The 26,241-nt window shown below is 32.4% G+C and overlaps 1 protein-coding gene across 2 annotated transcripts in view; it reads left to right on the plus strand.

Moving 5' to 3' along the window:
* Positions 1 to 26,241, plus strand: part of LOC126882301 (histone-lysine N-methyltransferase SETD1) — a 167,903-nt gene that overhangs the window by 39,657 nt on the left and 102,005 nt on the right. Inside the window, exon 8 of one of the 2 annotated variants that reach the window (XM_050647167.1) lies at positions 18,959 to 19,172. In XM_050647167.1, the coding sequence (XP_050503124.1) occupies positions 18,959 to 19,172 (214 nt within the window). The remainder of the gene's footprint in view (positions 1 to 18,958; positions 19,173 to 26,241) is intronic. The other variant, XM_050647168.1, reaches the window with a different exon arrangement.

A 26,241-nucleotide genomic window follows, 5' to 3' on the forward strand; every position in this document is an offset into this window, starting at 1 on the left:
GGATATCTTAAGTCAACGCCCATAAACATTATACAAGCTGAAGCCGTGGAACCTCCTCTTAAACTAAGAAGACAACTATTGAGCAGAAAATTCATGATAAAAACCATTTCAAAAAAAACTTCTTACCTCAATAGTGTACAGTCACTAACAGTTCAAGTTTTGACCCATAGATACTGGCAGTTCAAGAAAACCCCCCTCATAGTAGAATCTTTCTCAGAAATAGCTGACATTACAGATATACTCTATTCCAACCAACTCCCTCCAGTTTTAATTTACTCACCTGAACAAATTTTTTCACGTGAAATTAGAACCTACTATTTTGAAAGTGAAGAAGTAGCAAGTATCAATCAAACAAAGTTCAACGAAACAAAAAACAAATACTGGCCAAACTATGATTCTATATTCACTGATGGATCAAAGTCAAAAGAATATACCAGTTGTGCCTTCTACCATTTTGAGGAAAATACTGACAAAAAATTTATTTTACCAAAGGAAGCTTCCATATACACTGCAGAACTAACAGCAATAGTGCAAGCTATGAAATACGTACTCGGCTCTAACCACGACAAATTTATAATATGTACGGACAGCAAAAGTGCAGTAGATAAACTTAAAAATGTTAAAATAAATAGATCAGTTAATCATATTGAAGCAAAAATCCTGTATTTACATAATGAGGTACACATCAAGAATAAAGTCGTCATATATCTATGGGTAAAGGGACACGCAGGCATAACAGGTAATGAAATGGTGGATGCCTTAGCAAAAACAGCTCCAACATCAGGAGAAGAACTAAATCTTAAACTACCCCCGTCCGATTTATTCTTAAATCAAAGGAACAAAATAAATGAGATGTGGCAAAACCTATACAGTGCATCAACAACTGGAACAAACTTTTGTAAACACCAGCCAAGGATCCCCAGAAAACCATGGTTTCACAAAATACCAAACAGAAACTTTGTCGCCACAATAAATCGAATACGTGCAAACCATGCACTAACACCTTATTATAAACACAAAATAAAAATTACAGACGATCCACTGTGTAGTTGTGGTAAAATGGGTACATTGGTACATGTTTTACTTGAATGTCCAATAAATATTGTAAACATTAATAATCTATATAAAAACTTAATTCACTACAAGATAAACCTTCCAATAGACCTAAATTGTATTATTTTTTCAGGAAATAATAATATACTTTATGTACTTCATCAACACATCATAAACTGTAAACTAAAATTGTAAAATTACTAACCAATTTTGTAAGCAATTCTGCAAAACAAACTAAATGTAAAGCATTAAAGGAAAAAAAAAGGTGAATACAAAAAAAAAAAAAAAATAATAAAAAAAATAAACCAAGTAAAAAAAAAATTAACCAATTAAAAAAAAAAACAAAAAAAAACAAAAAAAAACAAAAAAAAAAACAAAAAAAAAACAAAAAAAACAAAAAAAAAGAAAACAAAAAAAATAAAAACACACAAACAGGGCTAAAACCTCCGCGGCGTTGAACCGGGTTGATGCTCTAGCGCGGAAGGAAAAAAAAATTAAACACCTTACACTTTACTAATGCTACATATTACTAACAAAACAAATGAATACATCATGCTCAAGTTTGATACTATGAAACAATTTACACAAACTATTTATACAATCTAACATAGTCTGGCTAATTGGTCCTCACCAAAGCCATAAATTCCACGAAAAAAAAAAAAAAAAAAAAAAAACCTGATGATGGACTGATTAGTCCGAAAACGTTTGTTTTGTACTAGTGATGTACCCACTTTAATCCAACTTGGATCTTTTTTAGAAAAATTTTAATAAATTTATATACCATCTACCTACAAGAGAAGTTTTTACTTCCGTAGTAATTTTTTAACAAAAATATTGATATACACTGGATATATTGAATCGTGGACGATAACAAGAAGTAATGAAAACGGTTAGATTGAACGTAAAATCCTCTAGACATATCTTTAAAGGTGTGCAGGAATACGGATTATGGCGTAGTCACTTTAATTTTGAGCTTTACCGCCTTTATAGTAAGCCTAGTATTGGTAGATCAAAATAAACAGGCTGCGGTGGCTAGGTCACTTAGAGAGAAAGCCGTTGAAATACATTTATAACAAAAAACCGGATGGAGTGAGGAGAAGAGGCAGGCCCAGAGCTCGATTTAAGGACTAGGTGGAAGACGGCTTAAGAGTATTATAAACCAGGGTAGAAAAATAAATATGAGCGATTTCAGGGTAAAAATCAATACAGGTATTTGAAGGTGCTAAATGGTAGGATGGATATAGTTAATTAAAAATGCATACAGAGGTACTCGTAAATCGACCTCATTTTTTTATAAAAAAAGGCCAAAGTCAGAAAATATGGTTTTTTGCCTATAGAATTTTTAGTATCATATTTGCAGCAAAAGTTGTTTTACGAAAGTTATGTACCGTGAAAAAACGATTAATTTGAATTTTTATAAGTTAAAATCCATAAAGAATTAACCGAGATAATTGCAAAAAACACGTTTTTTGCACTATTTTGTAACTGTTAATAACTTTTACCAAAAAGGCCGCAAGGAACTTATTGTACCTTGATCACGAGGCAATTAAGTGCCTTTATTAGTGTACAAAATTTCAAGAAGATCTATTTCTTAGTTTACGATTTATGTTAAATGTTTATCCCAGACATCGAATGTTTAAACAATCATTGTTGCCCTAGGAGTATTTTCAGAGCTTTTTGGCAAGGTGCAATGAGTTCTTAAAGACTCAAAGTACTAAGAAAGTTAAAAAAATAATATATTTGTTTTTTAAATGTTGTTAAACATGTCGCTAAAAAATGATTAGTTTTTTCCTTATAAACAATTAGAATATCTTTGTTATTTTTTCTGATAAATAATTTTAATTAATTTTATCAAAAAGCTGGTAAAAAAACACTCATTAAAAAAGAAAAACCAACTTTCTAGGACCAATAATAGCCAAGTTATACTTTTTTTTTTGAAAAATCACATCTCTATTGTTTATTAATATTAAGAGTTGAAATTTTTATAGAATGATAATAAATATCTATATTTTATATTTCAATTGATAAGTACGGAATATCTGGGAGCTGGGACCGTGTGATGGTGAATATTGTCGGAGTCCAGTTTCGCGCGTCGAAATTTTGCTATAGAAATTTCAATTTGGAGCGCTTGAAAAATTTTACAATATCTCAGCTTCCAGAGAACGTAGAGTCTTCATTTTTTTTAATTGGAGTAACTCGACCAAAGAATAGCATCTAGCTAATTTCCATTTACTGGAAAAATCGGAAAATTCTGGAAAATGCACTTTTTTATTCAACAGGCATTTACAACGTTAACACATATAATTTCATAAATATTGTCGTAAAATATTATAAATTTGTGAATAAATATTAAAATAAAATTATAGTATATATCTATTTATATTCAGGGTGGTTCATTTTATTCGCCTCGGTGTCTGTACGGAAAACGAATTGATTTAAAAAAAATGAAGGCACTCGTGGGAGTGGCGACAGAAGTGAAAACTTCTTATAGTAAATAAATTACGAGCTCAATGCTTTTTCCCCATCCAAAAAGAGGTGCTATACCTATATCATACACGCGATGCGTATGCCCTATGCTATTTATGTATACATACATATAATTTATATACGTACAAAATTTATTTCAGCGAAGTGATGACGGTCGCAAATTAAATACTTTTCCCCATCCAAAAAGTGCACAACGTCCCTCAAGAAGTGTTCACTTCAAATATATATTTCGTCGAAGCGATGATGGTCCCGATGACGGTAGCTAATTTAATACTTTTCCCATCCAAAAAGGGTACAACATCCCAAAAGAAATTTTCACTTTAAAACTTTATTTCGTCGAAGCGATGACGGTCGCTAATTTAATACTTTTCTCCATCCAAAAAGTGCGCAACGTCCCTCAAGAAGTTTTTACTTCAAATATTTATTTCGTCGAAGCGATGACGGTCGTTAATTTAATACATTTTCCCATCCAAAAAGTGCACAGCGTCCCTAAAGATATTTTCATTTCAAAAATGTATTTCGTCGAAGCGATGACGATCGCTAATTTAACACTTTTTCCTCATCCAAAAAGTGCACAACGTCCCTCAAGAAGTTTTCACTTCAAATATTTATTTCGTCAAAGCGATGATGGTCGCGATGACGGTCGCTAATTTAATACTTTTCCTATCCAAAAAGTGCACAACGTCCCTAAAGAAATTTTCACTTAAAAAATTTATTTCGTCGATGCGATGACGGCCCTAATTTAATATATTTCCCCATCGAAAAAGTGCACAACGTCACTCAAGAAATTTTTACTTCAAATATTTATTTCGTCGAAGCGATGACGGTCGCTAATTTAATACTTTTTCCCATCCAAAAATACACAACGTCCCTAAAGAAGTTTTCACTTCAAAAATTTATTTCGTCGAAGCGATGACGGTTGGCATGTCGCAACAAAAGCGATGACGGTCGCAAATTCAATGTTTTCCCCCATCCAAAAAGTGCACAACCTCTCTAAAGAAGTTTTCACTTCAAAAATTTATTTCGTCGAAGTGATGAGGGTCACTAATTTAATAATTTTTCGCCATCAAAAAAGTGCATAACATTCCAAAAGAAGTTTTCACTTCAAAAATTTCTTTCGTCGAAGCGATGACAGCTCATTCAATACTTTTTCACTTTCAATTTAAATAATAAACTTTTAAATAATAAAAACAATAAATTTTCACTTTTAAATATTTATTTCGTCGAAGCGATGTCGGTCGCTAATTTAATACTTTTACCCAATCCAAAAAGTGCACAACGTCACTCAAGAAGTTTTCACTTAAAAAATTTATTTCTTCTAAGCGATGACGGTAGCGATGAAGGTCGCTAATTCAATACCTTTTTCCTATCTAAAAAGTGCACAACGTCCCTAAAGGAAATTTTCCCTTGAAAAATTTATTTCGTCAAATCGATGACAGTCGCTAATTTAATATTTTTCCCCATCCAAAAAGTGCACAAAGTCCCTCAAGAAGTTTTCACTTCAAAAATTTATTTCTTCGAAGCTATGACGGTCGCCAATTTAATACATTTTCCCATCCAAAAAGTGCACAACGCCCCTAAAGAAGTTTTCACTTCAATAAATATACGTACAAATTTTATTTCGTCGAAGAGATGACGGTCGCAATGACGGTCGCGAAATAAATCCTTTTTCCCCATCCAAAAATATTTTAAATTTAAATACTTCTATACAATTTATGTATACATATACATACATAATATAGATACGTACAAAATTTATTTCGCTGAAGAGATGACGGTCGCGAAATAAATCCTTTTTCCCCATTGTAAAATAGGTTTTACATTTATTTTAAATTTAAATACTTCTATACAATTTATATATACATAAAAATAATATATAGCATAAGCGATGACGGTCGCGAATTCAACGCTGTTTGCCCTATCCAAAAATCGCACAACGTGCTTAAAGAAGTTTTCACTTCAAAAATTCTTCATAGAAATATACCGGGCCATTAACACTGCAATCTAAAAATAATGTGAATTATACAGGGTACTTCAAAAAAGAGTGGTATATCAAAGATATATTCTTTTTATGGAACACCCTACACCTGATGAAATTTTTAAATTGCCCTTAAAAAAAGAAGCTAGACTATACCTAAGTACAGAGTATTTTGATTTATTTCAATTTTTAGAAAAATGTAAAGATTTAGAAAAAAATAAATATTTACAAATCTAAGAATCGGTGACAATTTTTTTCTTGGTTCTTTATAATAGACTATTCAGTATATTTAAACAGATGTTTATTGTAACAAAATTTATAATTACTTAATCGTACATTTTTAGATTTAAAAATTAATTGAAAACAAAAACGTTCTCAAATTAAAAAAAAATTGTGTATAGATTATAATTATTCATCTTCGTTAATACTACACAGTTTTTGTACAGGTTCATTAATTTCTTCCACATTATCCATAATTTCTTGAAATAAATCAATTGTACCGAGCTTTGCATAAATTGCAAAAATGAAACTTTCGAAAAAAGATGCTACAACCTTTTGACAGTTATTATAGATGATGAAAGTGGAAGTTGAAGAAGATTTGTTTTAAAAAATTAGGGATAATGTTGAAGAAATAAGAAATTAATGAACCTGTACATAAACTGTGTAGAATTAACGAAGATCAATAATTATAATCTATACACACATTTTTTTTAATTTGAGAAGGTTTTTTTTTTCAATTAGTTTTTAAATCTAAAAATGTACTATTAAGTAATTATAAATTTTGTTACAATATACATCTGTTTAAAAATGCTGAATAGTCTATTATGAAGATCTAAGAAAAAATTTGTCACCGACTCTTAGATTTGTAAATATTTATTTTTTTTCTAAAATTTTATATTTTTGTAAAAATTTAAATGAATCAAAATACCCTGTATTTAGGTATAGTCTAGCTTATTTTTTAAGGGCAATTTAAAAATTTCATCAGTTATAGGATGTTCCATAAAAAATATATCTTTGATATACCACTCTTTGTTGTAGCACCCTGTATAATTCACATTATTTTTATATTGTAGTATTAATTGTCCTGTATGTCTATGAAGATTTTTTTAAATCAAGTCGTTTTCCTTACAGACACCGAGGCGAATAAAATGAACCACCCTGTATATAAATAGATATATACTGTAATTATATTTTAATATTTATTTACAAATTTATAATTTTTTATGAAAATATTTATCAAAATATATTAGTGTTAACATTGTAAATGAATGTTGAATAAAAAAGTCCATTTTCCAGAATTTTCCGATTTTTCCGGTAAATGAAAATTAGCTAGTTGTTATTCTTTCATCGAGTTACCCTAATTTAAAAAAATGAAGACTCTACGTTCTCTGGAAGCTGAGATATTATAAAAATTTTCAAGCGCTCCAAATTGAACTTTCTATAGCAAAATCTCGACGCGCGAAACGACTCCGACAATCTTCCCCATCACATGGTCCCAGCTCAGTCAGCGTGAGTAACTTCACTTTAAAGGGTTATTACTCGTTTTAAATAGAAGATATTCCGTACTTATCAATTGCAATATAAAATATAGAAATTTATTATCATTCTGTAAAAATTTCAACTCTTAATATTTATAAACAATCGAGATCTGAGTTTTCAAAAAAAAAAGTATAACTTGGCTATTATTGATCCTAGAAAGTTGATTTTTCGTTTTTAATGTGTGTTTTTTCACTAGCTTTTTGATACAACCAATTATAAATACTTATCAGAAAAAATAACAAAGATACTCTAATTGTTTATAAGGAAAAAACTCACCATTTTTTTATCGACCTGTTCAACAACAATTAAGAAACAAATATATTCTTTTTTTTTTAACTTTCTTAGTACTTTTAGTCTTTAATCACTCATTGCACTTTGCCAAAAAGCTCTGAAAATACTCCTAGGGCAACAATGATTGTTTAAACATTCGATGTCTGGGATAAACATTTAACATAACTCGTAAACTGACAAACAGATCTCCTTGAAATTTTGTACACTAATAAAGGCACTTAATTGCCTCATGATCAAGGTATAAGTTAGTTACGACCTATTTGGTAAAAGTTATTAACATTTACAAAATAGTGCAAAAAACGTGGTTTTTTGCAATTATCTCGATTAATTCTTTATGGATTTTAACTTGTAAAAATTCAAAATAATCGTTTTTTCATGATACACAACTTTCATTAAACAACTTTTTCTGACTTTGGCCTTTGTTTATAAAAAAATGAGGTCGATTTACGAGTACCTCTGTATGTATTTTTAATTAACTATATCCCCCCTACAATTTAGCACCTTCAAATACCTGTATTGATTTTTTTCCCGTTTTTATTTTTCGGCCCTGGACTATTAAGAGTGCGAAATTGGAAAACCAAGGAATGGAAGCTGATTCTGGAACAGGCCAAGACCCCCCATTACTCTGGGCTAATTAGCAAAATACAAGGAAAAGTTATTTACCAGCAATTTTATTGCTGGAATTGAATATTATGATTGTATATATTAATAATATAGGTATGCAAAGTCCGCAGATAGTGTGTTACTTTTTTTATAAAAAAAATGGCCCCCGAAAATCGGGTTTTTTCAATTTTCGCTCTGTATCTCCAAATATTTTAAATTTTACTTCAAAAACACCCAAATAAAAATTCACCGTAATTAAATTCTGCATAGAGACGTGTCTTTCCCGATTTACTTTGACGAAAATTTTCCCCGGAAAATGCGGGTTTTTCCAACAAAATCTTTAATTTTCAACTAAAATTTTAGATAAGTAATTGTTTATCAATAATTAAATAACTTAGTAATATAAAAGCTCTTTTCGTATAGATTATAATTCAAGAAGCCGATGGAAACTGAATGAACAGTTTAGCAACAATTGAATTGTTAATTAAAAATTTACGGTCGCTATAATAACCACAATAATTATGAAACATAAGAATAACTATGATTTTTGTATAAAAAGACACTGTACCTATCTAATGTACTTTACAGAATTGAAATTGGACAATTTAAGCGGCCTCAGGAATATTTTAAAATTATAAACAATTTTTTGGCTTATAAACAAATAGAATATCTCGGGAAATATTAAATTAAATTAAATCATGAAAACGGTATTGGAAAAAAGCGGCAGGACGCTTCTTTTAAAAGAAAAAACGTTTAATTGTGATGAGTGGTTCCTGAGATACAACCGGTCAATGTTGACCGGCATTTTCGGCAAAGATATAAACAATAGGATCATAATTTTCGAACCATCACCTTTTTATTTTTGTTCTCTTTCTCCACACCAATTTTCATATCTTTAAAATATTCATAACCTATATTATTAGAATAAATAGTATCGATATTACTAGTGAAAATTGCCAAAAATAGCAAAATTCCAATCAAAAATTAGGTTGGAGAAAATGTAATCTCAAAGTTCAAAATCGGTATACATTAAAAATACATTTTTTAATAATATACATTTTCTCGGCTTCCCATGGAGCAATTTTCTTCATTCTTTTTTTTTTGTTCCCAAGTAACTCGACTAGAGCCATTTAACTAAGGCATCATGAAATGTCAAGCTTGCTTTTGTTTTGTTATAATAGATTAATTTATTTATAAGAAAAGAAAACTACATATTTTTTCCAGTTGTAGACTTTTTTAGATAAACTTACTACAAGTGTACCTTTTAACGTTAAAAACACAAATATTCTCTTTTGAAAGCTGTATAATTATGTAAACAATCTTTATTTAAATAAATTAAAAATTTTTGTTACAATAAATAAATAAATTTATTATAACAAAACAAAAGCAACTTTGACATTTAATAATGCATTAGTTTTATTTAGCGTATGGCTCATTACATGGAATAAATACAATAATAATTGTAAAAAAAAACGTAAGTGCATAATTGAAAAATACAAACATAAGCTTATATAAAAACGAACATAGACAAAATACAGATAAAATATAAGATAATACAAACAGATAAGGTTATATCTTTAAGTCAAGTTGAGCTATCCATTCAAGGCCTGCAGGCGTAGTTTTGAAAAAGTATTTTGGGTCTCCTCGGTATGCCGTCAATTCATATGTCGCCACTATGTGTTGGATGGTTTGATCTGGAGCACCACAGTCGCAGCTGGAGGTAGGCTGTTTTCCCCATTTATGTAGGTTGTGTGCGCATACTGCATGTCCCGTTCTAATTCGGTTTAGGCTCTTCCATATGTTTCGTGGTTGGTCGAAGCCATCAGGCTTTTGGACTGGGTCAATAAGGTTGGGATACTTCAGGTAAGGCTTCCTCAGACCACAGCGTGCGCCATCTGGAGGTAACATTGAAATCATCTGCTGTTAGCTGTTGGGCTGTTCTTATGAGTGGTTTTCTGGATGGGAGTCGGTTTGCTGCTAAACTCGGGATGTCTTCATGGATTGGTAGTTGCAAGTTGCTATTTACTTTCGAATACTCCGTTATCAAGGCCTTTTGTCTTCGTAGAATAGGCGGAGGTATATGGCTAAGGATGGGAAGCCAATATAGTGGAGTAGTCTTGATGCAGCCACTAATCATTCTCATTGCTATATTAAGCTGCGTATCAACTATCTTCACATAACGACTATTTAGCCAGACCGGTGCACAGTACTCTGCCACAGAGTAGACCAAACTTAGCACATATGTTCGTAGTGTGTCCGCAGATGCGCCCCAGTTGGCACCACAAAGATTCTGGATAAGGTTATTTCTACTACTTATTTTTTGTGCAGTTATTTGTAGATGTTTTTTAAACGAGAGAGTCCTGTCCAAGGTAACCCCCAGATATTTTGGGTAAGGTTGGTAGGGTAGTGCTACATTTCTCATTTTGACCTCTAATTTTTGGTTTGCCTGTTTGTTATTGAGGTGAAAACAGCTTACCTCAGTTTTATTTAAGTTGGGTATAAGGCGCCATTTTGTGAAATATTCATATAGTTTGTTGAGGTCGTTTGTCAGCACATTTTGAGTAATTTCAAATGTATTAGTTAGATGGCTCTACTCGAGTTACTTGGGAACAAAAAAAGAATGAAGAAAATTGCTCCATGGGAAGCCGAGAAAATGCATTTTGTTTAACGTTACCGATTTTGAAGTTTGAGATTATATTTTCTCCAACCTAATTTTTGATTGGAATTTTGCTATTTTTGGCAATTTTCAATCGTAATATCGATACTTTTTATTATAATAATATATGTTATGATTTTAAAGATATGAAAATTGGTGTGGAGGAAGAGGACCGAAATAAAAAGGTGATGGTTCGAAAATTATGATCCTATTGTTTATATCTTTGCCGGAAATGCCGGTCAACTTTGACCGGTTGTATCTCAGGAACCACTCATCACAATTAAAGGTTTTTCTTTTAAAAGAAGCGTCCTGACACACTTTTTTCCAATACCGTTTTCATGATTTAATTTAATATTTCCGGAGATATTCTATTTGTTTATTAACCAAAAAATTGTTAATCATTTTAAAATATTCCTGAGGTCGCTTAAATAGTCCAATTTCAATTCTGTAAAGTGCATTAGATAGGTACAGTGTCTTTTTATACAAAAATCATAGTTATTCTTATGTATCATAATTATTTTGGTTATTATAGCGACCGTAAATTTTTAATTAACAATTCAATTGTTGCTAAACAGTTCATTCAATTTCCATCGGCTTCTGGAATTATAATCTATACGAAAGGACCTTTTATATTACCAAGTTATTTAATTATTGATAAACAATTACTTATCTAAAATTTTAGTTGAAAATTAAAGATTTTGTTGAAAAAACCAGCATTTTCCGGGGAAAATTTTCGTCGAAGTAAATCGGGAAAAGAACGTTTCTATGCAGAATTTAATTACGGTGAATTTTTATTTGGGTGTTTTTGGTGTAAAATTAAAATCTTTGGAGTTATAGAGCAAAAATTGAAAAAACACGATTTTCGGGCGCCATTTTTTTTATAAAAAAGGTAGCACATTATCTGCGGACTTTGCATACCTATATTATTAATATATACAATCATAAGATTCGATTCCAGCAATAAAATTGCTGGTAAATAACTTTTCCCAAATGTGGCCTATTCTCCGATAATTTGCCCAGATACCATGCTTTATAGAGCCAATGATGGTGATGATATGTTAATAATGTTTCATTTAGACTGGTACAGGACGTCACGAAATTATTTACTGATAGTATGAATCTAGTAAAGATTTCTATCAACAACAAGAAATAGAACTAACAGACGAAATGACGAATTGTAATATAAACATTTTAGGCATATCTGAAATAAAAAAAAATAATCGAACAGGAAATATGTAGATTGGGCATTGTAATCTCTACTACTGTGACATAAATCCAAGACAGAGGAAGAGCGAGAGAAGTATGCAAGGCAATGAATAGAAATGAACTGATATACTTTCATTTTGTCAGGTGAATCATTCAGTAGTAAGTGAAAAACTCTTTGTGGGAACAAATTGTAGAAGATAGATCTATAGTAGTATAGAATAGATATATACATACATCTATTCTATTATACTAGTATATAATAGGCTTTATATACATAAAATATTAAGGATATTGTATTGTAACAAAAAACAATGCAAAAATAAAAACAACACAGGTTAGTTATAGGATATCGAAAAAAAATGTAAATCAAAGAGTATTAGCAAGAATAAAACATGCGAAAATCAGATATATAAAGAAGAAAATGTAAAAAAAATGAAAAATACCAGCAAATGTCCGACGAACAATTCCAAAACAAACATGTCTGACAAAAGGGAGAACACTAGATGAAAAAAGGAACATTTTACGGATGTACTATTCAATAAAGACAAATCAATATGAAGTAAAAAAACAGACGTACTCTCAATCATTTATTGTAACTTCCGACGACCGGTTTCGCTCTCTATAATATGCAGAGCATCTTCAGGTCAACGGTTACAAGTCACTAAATGCTACAAATAAAAACCAGAGTTAGAACAATGTCTGGTTGTAAAAGATGCTAAAGATCCATAAGATTAAGCCAATATTGAACAACATACATAAAAGTAGTTAAGACAGCAGACAAATACATATGCATGTACACTCGGGGGCGGCAACAAACGTCCCCCAAGCATAACATGCACATGCACATGTATGCCGTCTGTAATCATGCAATGATAACGTGTTGTACTTACACTCGGCTACAAGGGGCTACTTCATGACTATTCATTAACATTATATCTTGCTCAAGTTATGCTAACGGGATATGGTGGAGTAGTCGGAGAATGTTGTAAAGGTTAAGAAGTTTATGGAAATTCTTGAGGAAGGTGGGATAATTGGTGAGAGACAACCAAAAAAATATGTGCCTGCTATTTTGTTTGTGAAGTAGACTGAAGTGAATGTGTTATATACAATTTTTAATATGTGATGGTTTTAAAGATTTTTATTTATATTTATTAAAAAGAGAAGAGAGAGTTTTTAATAACTATAAATAAAATATTAATAAAAATCTTTAATAAAATCTTCCCTTTTTAATAAATATAAATAAAAATCTTTAATGCCTGGTTGCACCAACAGATCTTAAGTTGCAGATTAGCTAAGCTCTACTTATAAATAGGGCCTCCTTGAGTATCACTTGAGTTGCACCATAATTTTAGATTCTTACCTTATTATCAATTATATCTCTTATTATATTATGGTATTCTTATTGTAATATATTATAACTATATTATATTAATTCTTATGATATTCTCGACTTAAGCTTAAGATCTGTTGGTGCAACCGGGCATAAAACCATCAGATATTAAAAATTGTATATAACACATTCACTTCAGTCTACTTCACAAACAAAATAGCAGGCACAGATTTTTTGGTTGTCTCTCACCAATTATCCCACCTCCCTCAATAATTTCCATAAACTTGTTAACGTTTACAACATCCGTCTACTCCACCATATCCCTTTAGCATAACTTGAGCAAGATATCATGTTAATGAATACTCATGAAGTAGCCTCTTGTAGCCGAATGTAAGTACAACACGTTATCATTGCATGATTACAGACGGCATACATGTGCATGTGCATGTTATGCTTGGGGGACGTTTGTTGCCGCCCCCGAGTGTACATGCATATGTATTTGTCTGCTGTCTTAACTACTTTTATGTATGTTGTTCAATATTGGCTTGATCTTATGGATCTTTAGCATCTTTTACAACCAGACATTGTTCTAACTCTGGTTTTTATTTGTAGCATTTAGTGACTTGTAACCGTTGACCTGAAGATGCTCTGTATATTATAAAGCGAAACCGGTCTTCATGCCCCAATTTACTTGCACAAATTGGCATGCACAAGTCAATTTGCGCAAATTGCATGAGCGTGAAAACGTACCTTAAGCCGCTACGATTTATTTATCACAAATATTTGATTTCCTTGTTGTTATTTTGCTATTTTGTAAATCATATAAATGTTCCTCACGTTAGTTTATTTTTTATTTCAAAGTTATTTTCCGTTTAATAGATTCCATTAGTAGTAGATTGTAATACAGTACGTAATTTTTTCTGTTTGACATGGTGTATTGTGCATAAAATAATCAATACAGATTTATCTTGATGACATTTTGGAGTGAGTGTGGTACGTGCAGTGACGGTTCTAGCCCGGGGCAGGGGGAGCAGCCGTACCCCCAATTTTTACAGGACTTGATTTGAAAAGGTTACTAAAAAGTAAATAAAATGACAATTTCTTTGATAAATGCTTGAAACGAGCTTGTTGTGTAGATGAAAAAGCGGAAATAAAAACTCCAAGAGACTCTGATAACCAAATGAAGCATAAGGGTGGCAAATACCAATAAAATTTGATGATTCAGTCATCATGACTTCCATAGGACAAAGATCTATGCATAATGATGAAATTCTGTTCAAACAAATGTTATTTGAAGTGCTAGACCATATGATAGGCGAGCTTGAACTCAGGTTCACAACCAACCCAGCTGTTTTTATGGCTTTGGAAGTTTTAAATCCATCAAGCACTGAATTCCTTACAACTGACCCTGCATGCAGTTTTTCAGAGCAGTACAGTATGTTCATTAATACAAAAGATCTTAAGTATGAAATTGAAATGGCAAAAGAGGTTTTCCATGCTTTCAAAGGAAAGACAACAGATTTTTATTTTGATTTACTTACACAAAAAATGTTGTATCCTGAGCTTTCAAAGTTGGCCCAGCTTTTATTTACATTACCTGTAAAGAGTGCTGTAGCTGAAAGAAGTTTCCCCACAATAAAAATAGTCAAAACTTATCTGCTCTCTACCATGATAACTAATCGACTGACGAATCTTTCAATAATATCGATAGAAAGAGAAGAAAGTGAAAGGTTGATGAACAGTCCAGACCAAATTATAGACATTTTTAGTAATGATGGCCAGAGAAGATTAAATTTGTAAATAAATGTAAACATTGTCAACAAGCAGTAAATCTGTATAAAATAAAATGTGTTGTTACAATTTCTCATTTATTTATGTATTGTTTAATCTATATTTTGATTTAAAGATAATGTTGAAATGATGTTTTTGGAGAAGGGTTGATAGTTTTCGTTAATCAATTAATCAATTTTATTTCATAAGTGTGCTGAAACGGATGGAATTTCGAAAATTCAATTAATGACTGTCTTTTTGTAGAATTGATTTTTTGAATGTGTACATTCCCTCTCAATGATTGGGGTTTTTGAGAACCAAATGAAACCACCAGTCACTTAAAATCTATTGTGACTTGCCCCCCCCCCCCCGGTTTTTTTGGTCTAGAACCGCCACTGGGTACGTGTATTGGAAAATTATAGCAAATACTGACGAATTATAGACACTACATCTCTGCTTCATTAAAACATGAGTTGTTTTAATTAAACTACTCTATACCGTATTTCAAACATGCTATTCAGTCTACAAGGATAGCCCCAATACAAACTAAATGATAATTTTCTGTCAAGGTTGTCACTCTTCACGACAGAGGCCGTGAAAGGTACTATTAGGCAAGTACTTTTAAAGGATTATCGCTGTTAACTGCTGTGGAATACTAAAGGACGATTTATTTATGATAAATCACAGAATGGAAAACCCGCTTGCAATATACACCCATACTGATTCTAATGTTTGAAACGGATAATAGATATGATCATTAGCAAGAAAAAGATAACAGAAGGTCAACTCTACGTCAATCAAACCCCTGTAGAAAGAATGGCGCATAACTACCTCGGCAGCATAATAAGTCAAGAATGGACCAACAACCAAGAGATAAGAGCGCGCAGCGGAAAAGCTTCATCCACCTTTAACCGTATGGAGAACTTCTTCAAGGACCACAACCTCTCTCTTGGAATCAAAGTAAGAATGCTACGATTCTACATCTTCTCTGTCATTTTTTATGGTATTGAATCGTGGACCTTCGACGAAGATATGTACAGAAAATTGGAAGCCTCTGAGATATGACCATATCGGAGGATACTTAAGATCCTGTGGACTGACGGAGTCACAAATGATGAGATTCTCAGAAGAATGAAGAAGAACCGAGAGGTACTGACGACCATCAAATCTCGAAAGTTACAATACTTCGGACACATTGTGCGAAATGAATCCAGATATGCCATCCTGCAAGGAAAAATATTTGGAAAGCGAGATTCAGGAAAAAGAAGAACATTCTGGTTGAAGAACGTCAGAACTTGGTTCAACACAACATCTGTGCAGCTTTTCCGCGCTGCTCCAGATAAGATAATTATGGGTATAATGATCGTAAACATTTTTCAAGGGTAGGCACATCAAGTAGATATAAATACACACAAAATTTTCAATGTAACAGTGTTGTGCGATTAAGGAGCTCGCCGTAGCGAACTCGGCTGGTTTTCTGGTCGATTCTAACACACAGATTTTGGGAACTTCTTTTTATTTGTCGAAGGACCAGCTGAATTCAGCACCTGCAAGGAGTAATCTTTGCGAGGTATAAGGAGAGGATGATAGGTAATTAAAACACAATGTTTATAAAATAACAAAAAATAGGTATATTGAAGAGTTAAATTAGTCGAAGAATAAATGAGAGGTAGCAGATTTATATTATAAGTTTAAATTATGAGTTTGTGGGACAGTTATCCCGCTTGGTGTTTTTGATAGAACAGTGAACCGTTTCCACGTAATGGCAACACCGCGAACTTAACGAGAGGTAAATGAATAAGATGTAAATAGGATTAACGTTGTACTTACGGTTGATACAGCTGATATTATTTTACTACTTGGCACTATCACTTACTGCCTAGTTGATAAGGCCACAGACATTAGTTATCTTGTTATGCTTGAGGTGAAAATAGACAAAAACTCCATTATCGGGAGCTTCTTACATGCGGTGTGCATTCGACGATGGTTGAAAACAGACAGACTCGTGGTTGGTAGTTGGGCAACTTTTAGTTTCGTTGTTTGGCGGGAATATGGGCAGGGCGCGAGGATATATATCCATTGATATATATCACGGTATATATCGTGATATATATCATGATATTTATATTATATATATCGTGATATATATCAGTACTTTATTTCGTACTAATTTTTACATAAGAAGGTTAAAACCAGCGACAATTGCTGTCGCCGTAGAAACTTGGATTCAACTGGAAAAAGATCTGAGTGATCAACCAATTCAAATTAAGAACTTTTATTACAAAAGGAGGAATATGGCTCTAGGTTTGTCTCATTTTTTGGCAAACTTACTGGACCGTCGCTTTTTGAGAGAAAGACTTACTGCCAAACAAAAAGAACAGGCTTATGAATATTTTAATTCAACCAACACAGATTTTGTTCCGTTTGTAATGGCTCTAACTTCAAAGTCTAAACCTTTTCCGTCTTTCATGTATGTTCATCATCATCATCAGTAGCTCGACAACCCTTTTTGGGTCCTGGCTTGTTCTAGGATTTTCCGCCATTCTGTTCTGTTCCTTGCTTTGTTCTTCCAGTGGGTAATCTCAAGTGTTTTCAGATCTTGTTCCACTTGTTCCATGTATCTAAGTTTGGGTCTTTCCTTTGACCTTCTCCCTACTGGTGTTTGCTTCATTATATGTTTTGGTGTTTCGGTCTCCAACATTCGTTGAACATGGCCCATCCAGCGCAGACATCCGATCTTTATGGATGTTATGACGTCGGGTTCGTTGTATGCTTCGTATAGTTCAAAATTATATCTTCTGCGCCATACGTCATTTTCTTTCACACCCTTATATTATATGTGTCTAAGGATTTTTCGTTCAAACGTACCTAATAAGTTCTCATCGCTTTTCGACAGTGTCCATGTCTCTGATCCATATATAAGGACAGGTTTTATCAGGGTTTTGTATATTTTGCATTTGGTTTTTCTCGTTATTTTGTTAGATAGATGTTTAATGAGTCCATTATATGTTTTATTAGCAATTCATGCATGCTCCAAATTTCAAAAAAAAAACATCTCCATTATTATGGCGGAAGTCTGTTCCAATCGCTGAATCTGCTTGGCCTAATAAAAACATATTTATCGAACGAATTAACCAATTACTTACAGCAGTAGCCTCAACGGCAGGCATTGAAAGGTGCTTTTCAAGCTTTGGACTTGTGCAAATGTGCATTCCAAATTACGTAATAATTTGAGAAAAGGCTGCTAAACTTATATTCATGTTTAAATATTTAAACAGTTCTTCATACCAAAAAACATGACAATTTGGAATGGGTTTGGCCTGAACAAGAAACAGAAAGAAGGGAAAATGAAGAGGCAGAATTAAGTCTTGGGTGCTGTACTAGTTTTGATTCAGACACTTCCGATGTTAAACTAAATTTTCTAAATTTTGATTTTATTTTTTAAATGTTCAGAATTTTATGTTATTTTGGAAAAATAGAAATATCTATATGTTTAAATTAATGTTTTCAATATTTTTACTTAATTTAGTTGTTACTTGGATACTCGTATCATTTTGTTTTCCGTTTATGTAACATACTACCATACGTACGTTTATATTTTTGTATTTTTTATTTAAGTAAAAATATATCTTTTATACTGTTACATTCTACATTTAGAGTCTTATTTTGGTCAATTTAGTTTCTCTATTGAAATGTTTTCCAAAATATCATAAATATCATATAAATATCACATTTTGGATATAAATCTGATGTATATCATATATAACCGATATTTTGATAGTTATATAAATATCATGGATATTTTGTGCCCTGAATATGGGTAAAAAAGTAGTTTTGAAGGGACAGCTACAAGGTTGTAATATGTTGAAATATTGAAAATATTTGTTCACTGTAGAAATTTATGGGAAATTTATATAAGTGTTGTCAAGCTATATCCTCTATTGTTTTTCGCTAAATGGAGCTTCTCTACACGAAATGTCAAACAGAAAAATTTAACTATTGTATATTTATTTATACATACTGATCCATTTTTTTGGTTGTACAGTTATTCTATTTCTTAAAGGACGACGACAGAATGAGCTTATCCTCGCTAAGTAGCAATGAAAAAATCGAGGAGGTTCAACCCGAACCCCCACCCCCACCCTTACCTCCTCAACCGCCAAATCCACCACATCCTACGACGGCCCCTCCCCCGCCCTTGCCAACGTTGCCGGGAATATTCCCTACCCACTATCCACCAGGACTGCAACCCTATCCGGGTAAGTTTAATTTGATTAGTTTACTTTTCATTTTTATGTTAAAAATAGGTTTAATGTTAAGGCATTTGGCACTTACAGTGTAGCCAATGTAAATAAAGACTGACTGTTAAAACAATTGGGAGACTTATGACAAGTTCTCAAAATAAACTGAGCGTCAGCGAAAACGGACCACCCACAAAATTTAAAAAATTGTGATTTTTGTATTTTTTCTTATTTATATCAAATTAAATCTATTGTGAATTCAATCAGTTACTTTTGTAGCACATAATCCGACATTATTATTATAGTATGGTATAACTAGATCCAAACCCAGACATTCAAAGTGACAGTTATCCTCCAACACAAAATTGTTCTATATGGCCCACATAATGTTCAGAAAAAAGTCACACCATTTTGAGCGTCGAGTTTGGGGAGGAGAGGTGGGAGAAATCGGTGAATTCGTAGTTTTTTAGTTTTTTCGTCAATATTTCTAAAACTATGCGGTTTAGCATGAACAACCTTCTATACAAAAATGTTCTACATTAAATTTGAAATAAAAAAGGTCCTATGCATAATCCTTCTAAACTGAACGGTTCCAAAGTTACGGATGTAGTATAGTATAAATAGTCCAAAAAAAGGCCCAACCCAGACATCCAAAGTAAAAGTTTTCTTTCGACACCAAATTATTCTATATGGGCCACATATTGTTCAGTAAAAAGTTACACCATTTTGAGCGTCCGGTTTGGGGGGTGGGAGATGGGGGAAAAGTCGGTAAATTAGTAGTTTTTTTTTTAGTTTTCGTCAATATTTCTAAAACTATACTTTAGCGTAAATAATGTTCTATAGAAAAATGTTCTACATGGAATTTAAAACAAAAAAGATCCCATATATAGTTGTTATAAAATCAACGGTTCCAGAGTTACGGAGGGTGAAAAGAGGAGGTTTTCGATACTTTTTATATTCGTTGGGCAATTTATAGAAATTTTCTTTAACAGGATTGGGTTTTGTAAATAAAATTTGCTATTTCAGTGGCCTATGGTATGTTAGTGATAAGCCCTTGAAGAGACGTCAACCTCACCACCCAAAATAATCATCAATCGCCCAAATAATATAAAAAGTATCGAAAACCTCCACTTTTCACCCTCCGTAACTCTGGAACCGTTGATTTTATAACAATTATGTATAGGACCTTTTTTGTTTTAAAATTTATGTAGAACATTTTTGTATAGAACATTGTTTACGCATAAGCATAGTTTTAGAAACATTGAAGAAAAACGTAAAAAAACTAGTAATTTACCGACTTCTCCCCATCTCTCCCCCAAAACCGGACGCTTAAAATGGTGTAACTTTTTACTAAACAATATGTGGACCATATAGAACAATTTGGTCTAGGAGGAAAACTTTTACTTTGGATGTCTGGGTTAGGCCTTTTTTGGACCAATTATACTATACTACCTCCGTAACTTTAGAACCGTTCATTCTAGAAGGATTATGCATAGGTCCTTTTTTATTTCAAATTTAATGTAGAACATTTTTGTATAGAAGGTTGTTCATGCTAAACCGCATAGTTTTAGAAATATTGACGAAAAACCTAAAAAACTATGAATTTACCGTTTTCTCCCCCCTCTCCCCCCAAACCCGACGCTCAAAATGGTGTGACTTTCTTCTGAACATTATGTGGACCATATAGAACAATTTGGTGTTGGAGGATAACTTTCACATTTTTTATGTCTGGGTTATGGCATTATTTGGATCAATTTTATCATACTATTAGAAACAAATGGAAAATAAGGAGACATTTGAGAAAATAATAAACCTATTGAAAATTTCGATGTATCCTTACTGTTACAGTTATAGCAATAATTAAATTTTATATTCAAGAAAAGACAAGTCTCACTCGTTTCAATAATGTGTGTTGCCACCACGATTCTGTATACCACTCATCATTCGATTTGGTATACTAATGATTATGATCACGTTTTCGATGTCCCTTCGGGGAAAAGTGGTCCATTCTTCAACGAGAGCCATTCGAAGCTCTTAATATCGCACCCTCAGTAATACCGGGTGTCCACTTATATTTTCCCCCATTTTAACTGACTATCTGACTAACTGACTGACTTCTAAACGACTCAAGATAGAAATATGCGGTTTTCTCTGAAATGTTTTATTTTAGTAAAAGTTTTGTCTGAATGGATTGAATTTTTTATATCGCTTTCAAATACGAAAAAAAATGGCGGATTTTTGAAAAAAAAACGTTGTTGACTTTTTTTAACGGAACACCCAGTATATTTTTTTGTAAATTGAAAGAAAGGTCATTCACCTATCCAGCGATATAAAGTTTTTCAAAATCAGTTGTCAAATCACTGAGTAATTAATTTTTAAAATGAGAGGTGCAACGTGGATATCACATACCTAAATAACATAACTAAGCCAATTGGTATGTTATGTGATTTTCACATTGCATCTCTCATTTTAAAAATTAATTGCTGTCATTTGACAACCGATTTTAAAAAATTTTATATCGCTGGATAGGTAAATGACCGTTTTTTCAAGTTTTTAGGTAAATGACCATTTTTTATATCGCTTTTAAATAAAAAATGGCGGATTTTTGAAAAAAACCGTTGACGTTTTTTTATTAAAACACCCAGTATATTTTTTTTGTAACTTGAAAAAACGGCCATTAACCTATCCAGTGTTATAAAATATTTTAAAATCGGTTGTCAAATGACTGAGCAATTAATTTTTAAAATGAGAGATGCAATGTGGAAATCACATAACATAATATCATTTTGCTTAATTAGTATGTTATTTAGGTATGTGATATCCACGTTGCACCTCTCATTTTAAAAATTAATTACTCAGTGATTTGACAACTGATTTTGAAAAACTTTATATCGCTGGATAGGTGAATGACCTTTCTTTCAATTTACAAAAAAATATACTGGGTGTTCCGTTAAAAAAAGTCAACAACGTTTTTTTTTCAAAAATCCGCCTTTTTTCGTATTTGAAAGCGATATAAAAAATTCAATCCATTCAGACAAAACTTTTACTAAAATAAAACATTTCATCGAAGACCGCATATTTCTATCTTGAGCCGTTTAGAAGTTATAGGCAGTTAAAATGGGGGAAAATATAAGTGGACACCCGGTATAAGGGCTTAACTCAAAATTTGTATTAACTGTGATTTTTAATGATACGGACACAAAATGAAATTCTCTACCGGTTTTACTCTACGGCCACCTCTGGTTTTTACTGCTACAAGGGAGCAATCAGTAACATGTCTTTCTATGACGAAAATCCTGGTTTGTTTGTGTTTTAACATTTTGTATTATATAGAATACTTTTTAGTTGAGCCGTTATATTATGCAAAATATAATAAATAAATGGGTCTAATGCATAATAGATCGCTGTTTTGCATAAACAGTGACAGGGCATTAATAATATAAGGCATAAGGGGTCAAACTTAAACAGTTCCTTATTTCTGTTGTTTTTTTTTGTACTATATGGGACTAACTTGAAAGTATTTTTTTCAATTACATGTAATTAATGGAATTTATTTATATTAATTTTTTTCTCATTGCTATTTATAGTGCAAGTATCAAATAACAAATCTGCCAAATTTCACATTTATAACTTAAATAATAAGCATGTTATTTGAAAAAATAGCTATAATTTTGGAAACCAGAATCTTTAAACGCGATTTCCCAAAAATCTACTTTTTTGAATTGTGCCTCTATATTACTGAGGGGGCGGCATGTTGTTGGAGCAGGTATACGACGTCTTACACGCCTATTGAGAAGGCTCCATATTTGCTCAATAGGATTAAGGTTTGGACTTTGAGCAGGATACTTCTCATAATGCAGGCAACAAAACGTTCTCAAGCCCTTCTGTGGGCCTTATTTCGATCATCTTTACCATAAATTGATACTCTACACCTACACTCATCCGTAGCCAATACTTTTCCCAATCATCTATTGTCCAATTGACGTGTTCATGGGCAAATGCAAGTGTGCGTCTTTTGTGAGCAGCAATACATAATGTCTCCATTGCTTTATTGCAAGCTATCAAACCATGGTCTATTAACCTTTGTCGAACAGTAGAAATGCTGATTACTGCTCCTTGGAGTTGCTGAATATGGCTTTGGAGCATTTTAGCAGTTTGAAATGCAGCAATAATGAGACTGTGATATGTTATGACTGTTATCTTCCTTTTTGCATCCGTGCCGGGTCGCCGTTGTTGATCTCAAGAGATCGTTGGTAAGTTGTCTGCACAATTGGACGACTAACATTCAGTTGTTCACTTTGGCTTGTTCCATTTTCCAGCAATATAACAATCTGAACAGACTTTCAATATTTTTGCATTATTAATCAATACAATTCAAATCTCAACTCTTTACTGCTGTTTCACATTACAGTCGAACTCGCTTATTGGAATAGCCTTCGTGCCAATCAAAAGTATTCCTATAACCGGGATATTTTAATAACCGATCATTGGTCGCTTGTAGAAACGTTTTGGGACCTCAAATTTCTATTCCTTAAACCGGGTTATTCCTTTAAGGGGTATTCTAATAAGCGGGTTTGACTGTATAAGAATTTTGAACGTGCGAGGGATTTCTCGTGCCGTAGTTTTGTCGCACTTGTCCTTTTCACACAATAAGAATTGAGTCGCACGAAGATATTTTGCTGTGTTGTTTGGTATATTATTTTTATTTACACTTTGTGGCTGAGGTAGGTACATGATACGATGTCGGATATATGTATCATTACGATGTATTATTACAAATGGGTATTTTTTGTCCATACTTTTGCCCTAATGTACTGTAATGCGTATTTAATTAATTTGCAATTTCTATTTTGTCAGTTATTATTTCTTATGTTTTTAATTAAAAGCTTTAATTTGTTTTTATAATCGTTGTTCTACTAAGTTATTTGTGGGATCTTGGATTAGATCATCTAATTAGCTCACACAATATATGTAATAAACTATTCTAAATGGGAAATAAGCCACAATTGAACTAAAAAAATGATTTTATTAACGTTTCGACATCCGATTTGGGCGTCGAAAAGTTAATAAAATTATTTTTTTAGTTAAATTGTGGCTTATTTCCCATTTAGACTAGTTTATTATATAAATTCCACAAGGAAACAGCTTCAGAACAACATTACAATCTATGTTTTTCATGTACAGAATTTAAAAGACCCTCTGTCATCCATTCATTTTTAAATGTTGTTCCCCTCGTTTTAAATGTTTAGATTATTTCACACAAGACATACCCGCCGCCCTACTCCAGTTTTCACCGAGTTGTTTACCCTATAAAACTAGATATAATTTCGTAGAATAAAAGGTATATTTTATATGGAGCGATATCAAATTATAGCGTTGTGTTTACTTTATCGTCGAAGAAAGAGAAATAAGAGGAACCGAATTCATTGGGTCCATCCTATTAACACAAAAGATACGATTTATATATTTTTATATTCACACATATTGATGGAACACCCTCTATACTCAACGTTAATTGCAACTATGTAAAATAAAGTTTATTATAATATACTTGGCAGTTTTAATTACTGTTGTTATCAGTAACATATAATTAATTTTGCTGTACAGTAAAACCTCGATAGAACGGACCTCTATTTAACGGACTTCGGATATAACGGACAAAAGATCCTATCAAATGTAAAAAAAATTGAAAACCGAATTCTGGAAGAAAAATCAGCAAGGACAGGTTTTCGGCACTGCTTTGTGCTAACGCCGATGGATCGCTTGGATTGACTGCTATAATTATTGACAAATCTCGTAAACCTAGAGCTGTCAAATGTATAATGCATTATCTGCCCGTTTAATATTATAGATCTTATAAGGCATGTTTCATCACAGATATTTGTACCTGCATGTGCAGTGAGAACATTTCAAGAGAAGAAACGGGAAATACCGCCGAAAGAGGTGAAATTTTTATTGATTTTAGACAGCGCTCCTGCTTACCCCATTGAAAATATTCGACATTTAGAAGATGGCAACTTCTATGTTTTTGCCAAAAAAAAATACATCGTTTATTCAACCCAGGGATCAGTGAATCATTTTGGCAACCAAACGAGTATATTGCAGAAAGTTTTTAGATGAAGTAGAAAGGTAGCGAACAAAACTTTATTCCTTTTTTAACTTACAGATTTGTACACTGTATATAAATACAGCAGACGATATTTTCAAAAAAAAATTTGATTGATTTTAAACCTATTTTTATATAACGGACTTTCGGCTTTAACGGACATTCCGTCCCCCCAATTAGTCCGTTGTATCGAGGTTTTACTGTACTTATAAAATGTTTTTTTTTCTTTATCACTTAATTCGTCAAATTAATTAATTCAAATTAATTCGTGCACTGTTAAGTGCACGGCATACACCATTCCAAGCATTTCTCGTCAAGTTTCTATCTTTATATATTTCTATTGTTTTGTCCCAATGAACAGGTCTCGCTTCAATTAATGTTATTAATATTTCACTATCAATCTGAGACATCATAATATAAAATATATGGACCTACTTTAAACAGCCACAAGTGTAAATGAAAAGAATGTAATAAACAACCAAAGAAACTACCTTCGTGCGACTGAACGACAGTATCATATGAAAGGATGCAGTAAGTCCCCTATTCTACTGGGTGCGTAAAGACGGCACGGCTGCCGTCTGTTGTTGTCAGCGAGGGACGGCATAAACACGATGACTTCACCGAACGTTCCAACCACCGTCTAGTGAGAAAGGCTCCATATGATTACATGCGCCACCATTGGAATGTCATCGTGCGTTCTAACCCTCGCACGTTTAAATTCTTATAATGTGAACAGCACTTAGAGATTAGTCCACAGATTTAACACAAGAGCAAAAACATTCAATATGACAATTTCATCCCTTTCATCCAATTCAAGTCCCTCTAGATATCATAAACACTTTTGAAAACATCGACCAAAACAACAAAATGGAAATAAGCAGGGGAATAAGACAGAGAGACTCATTGAGTCTTACACTCCTCAATATAATCGAAATCATCAAAAGCGTCAACAAATGAAGAGGATACAGAATGGGAAACAAA

Source organism: Diabrotica virgifera, chromosome 3 (genome assembly GCF_917563875.1).
Source record: "Diabrotica virgifera virgifera chromosome 3, PGI_DIABVI_V3a".
Lineage (NCBI taxonomy): Eukaryota > Metazoa > Arthropoda > Insecta > Coleoptera > Chrysomelidae > Diabrotica > Diabrotica virgifera.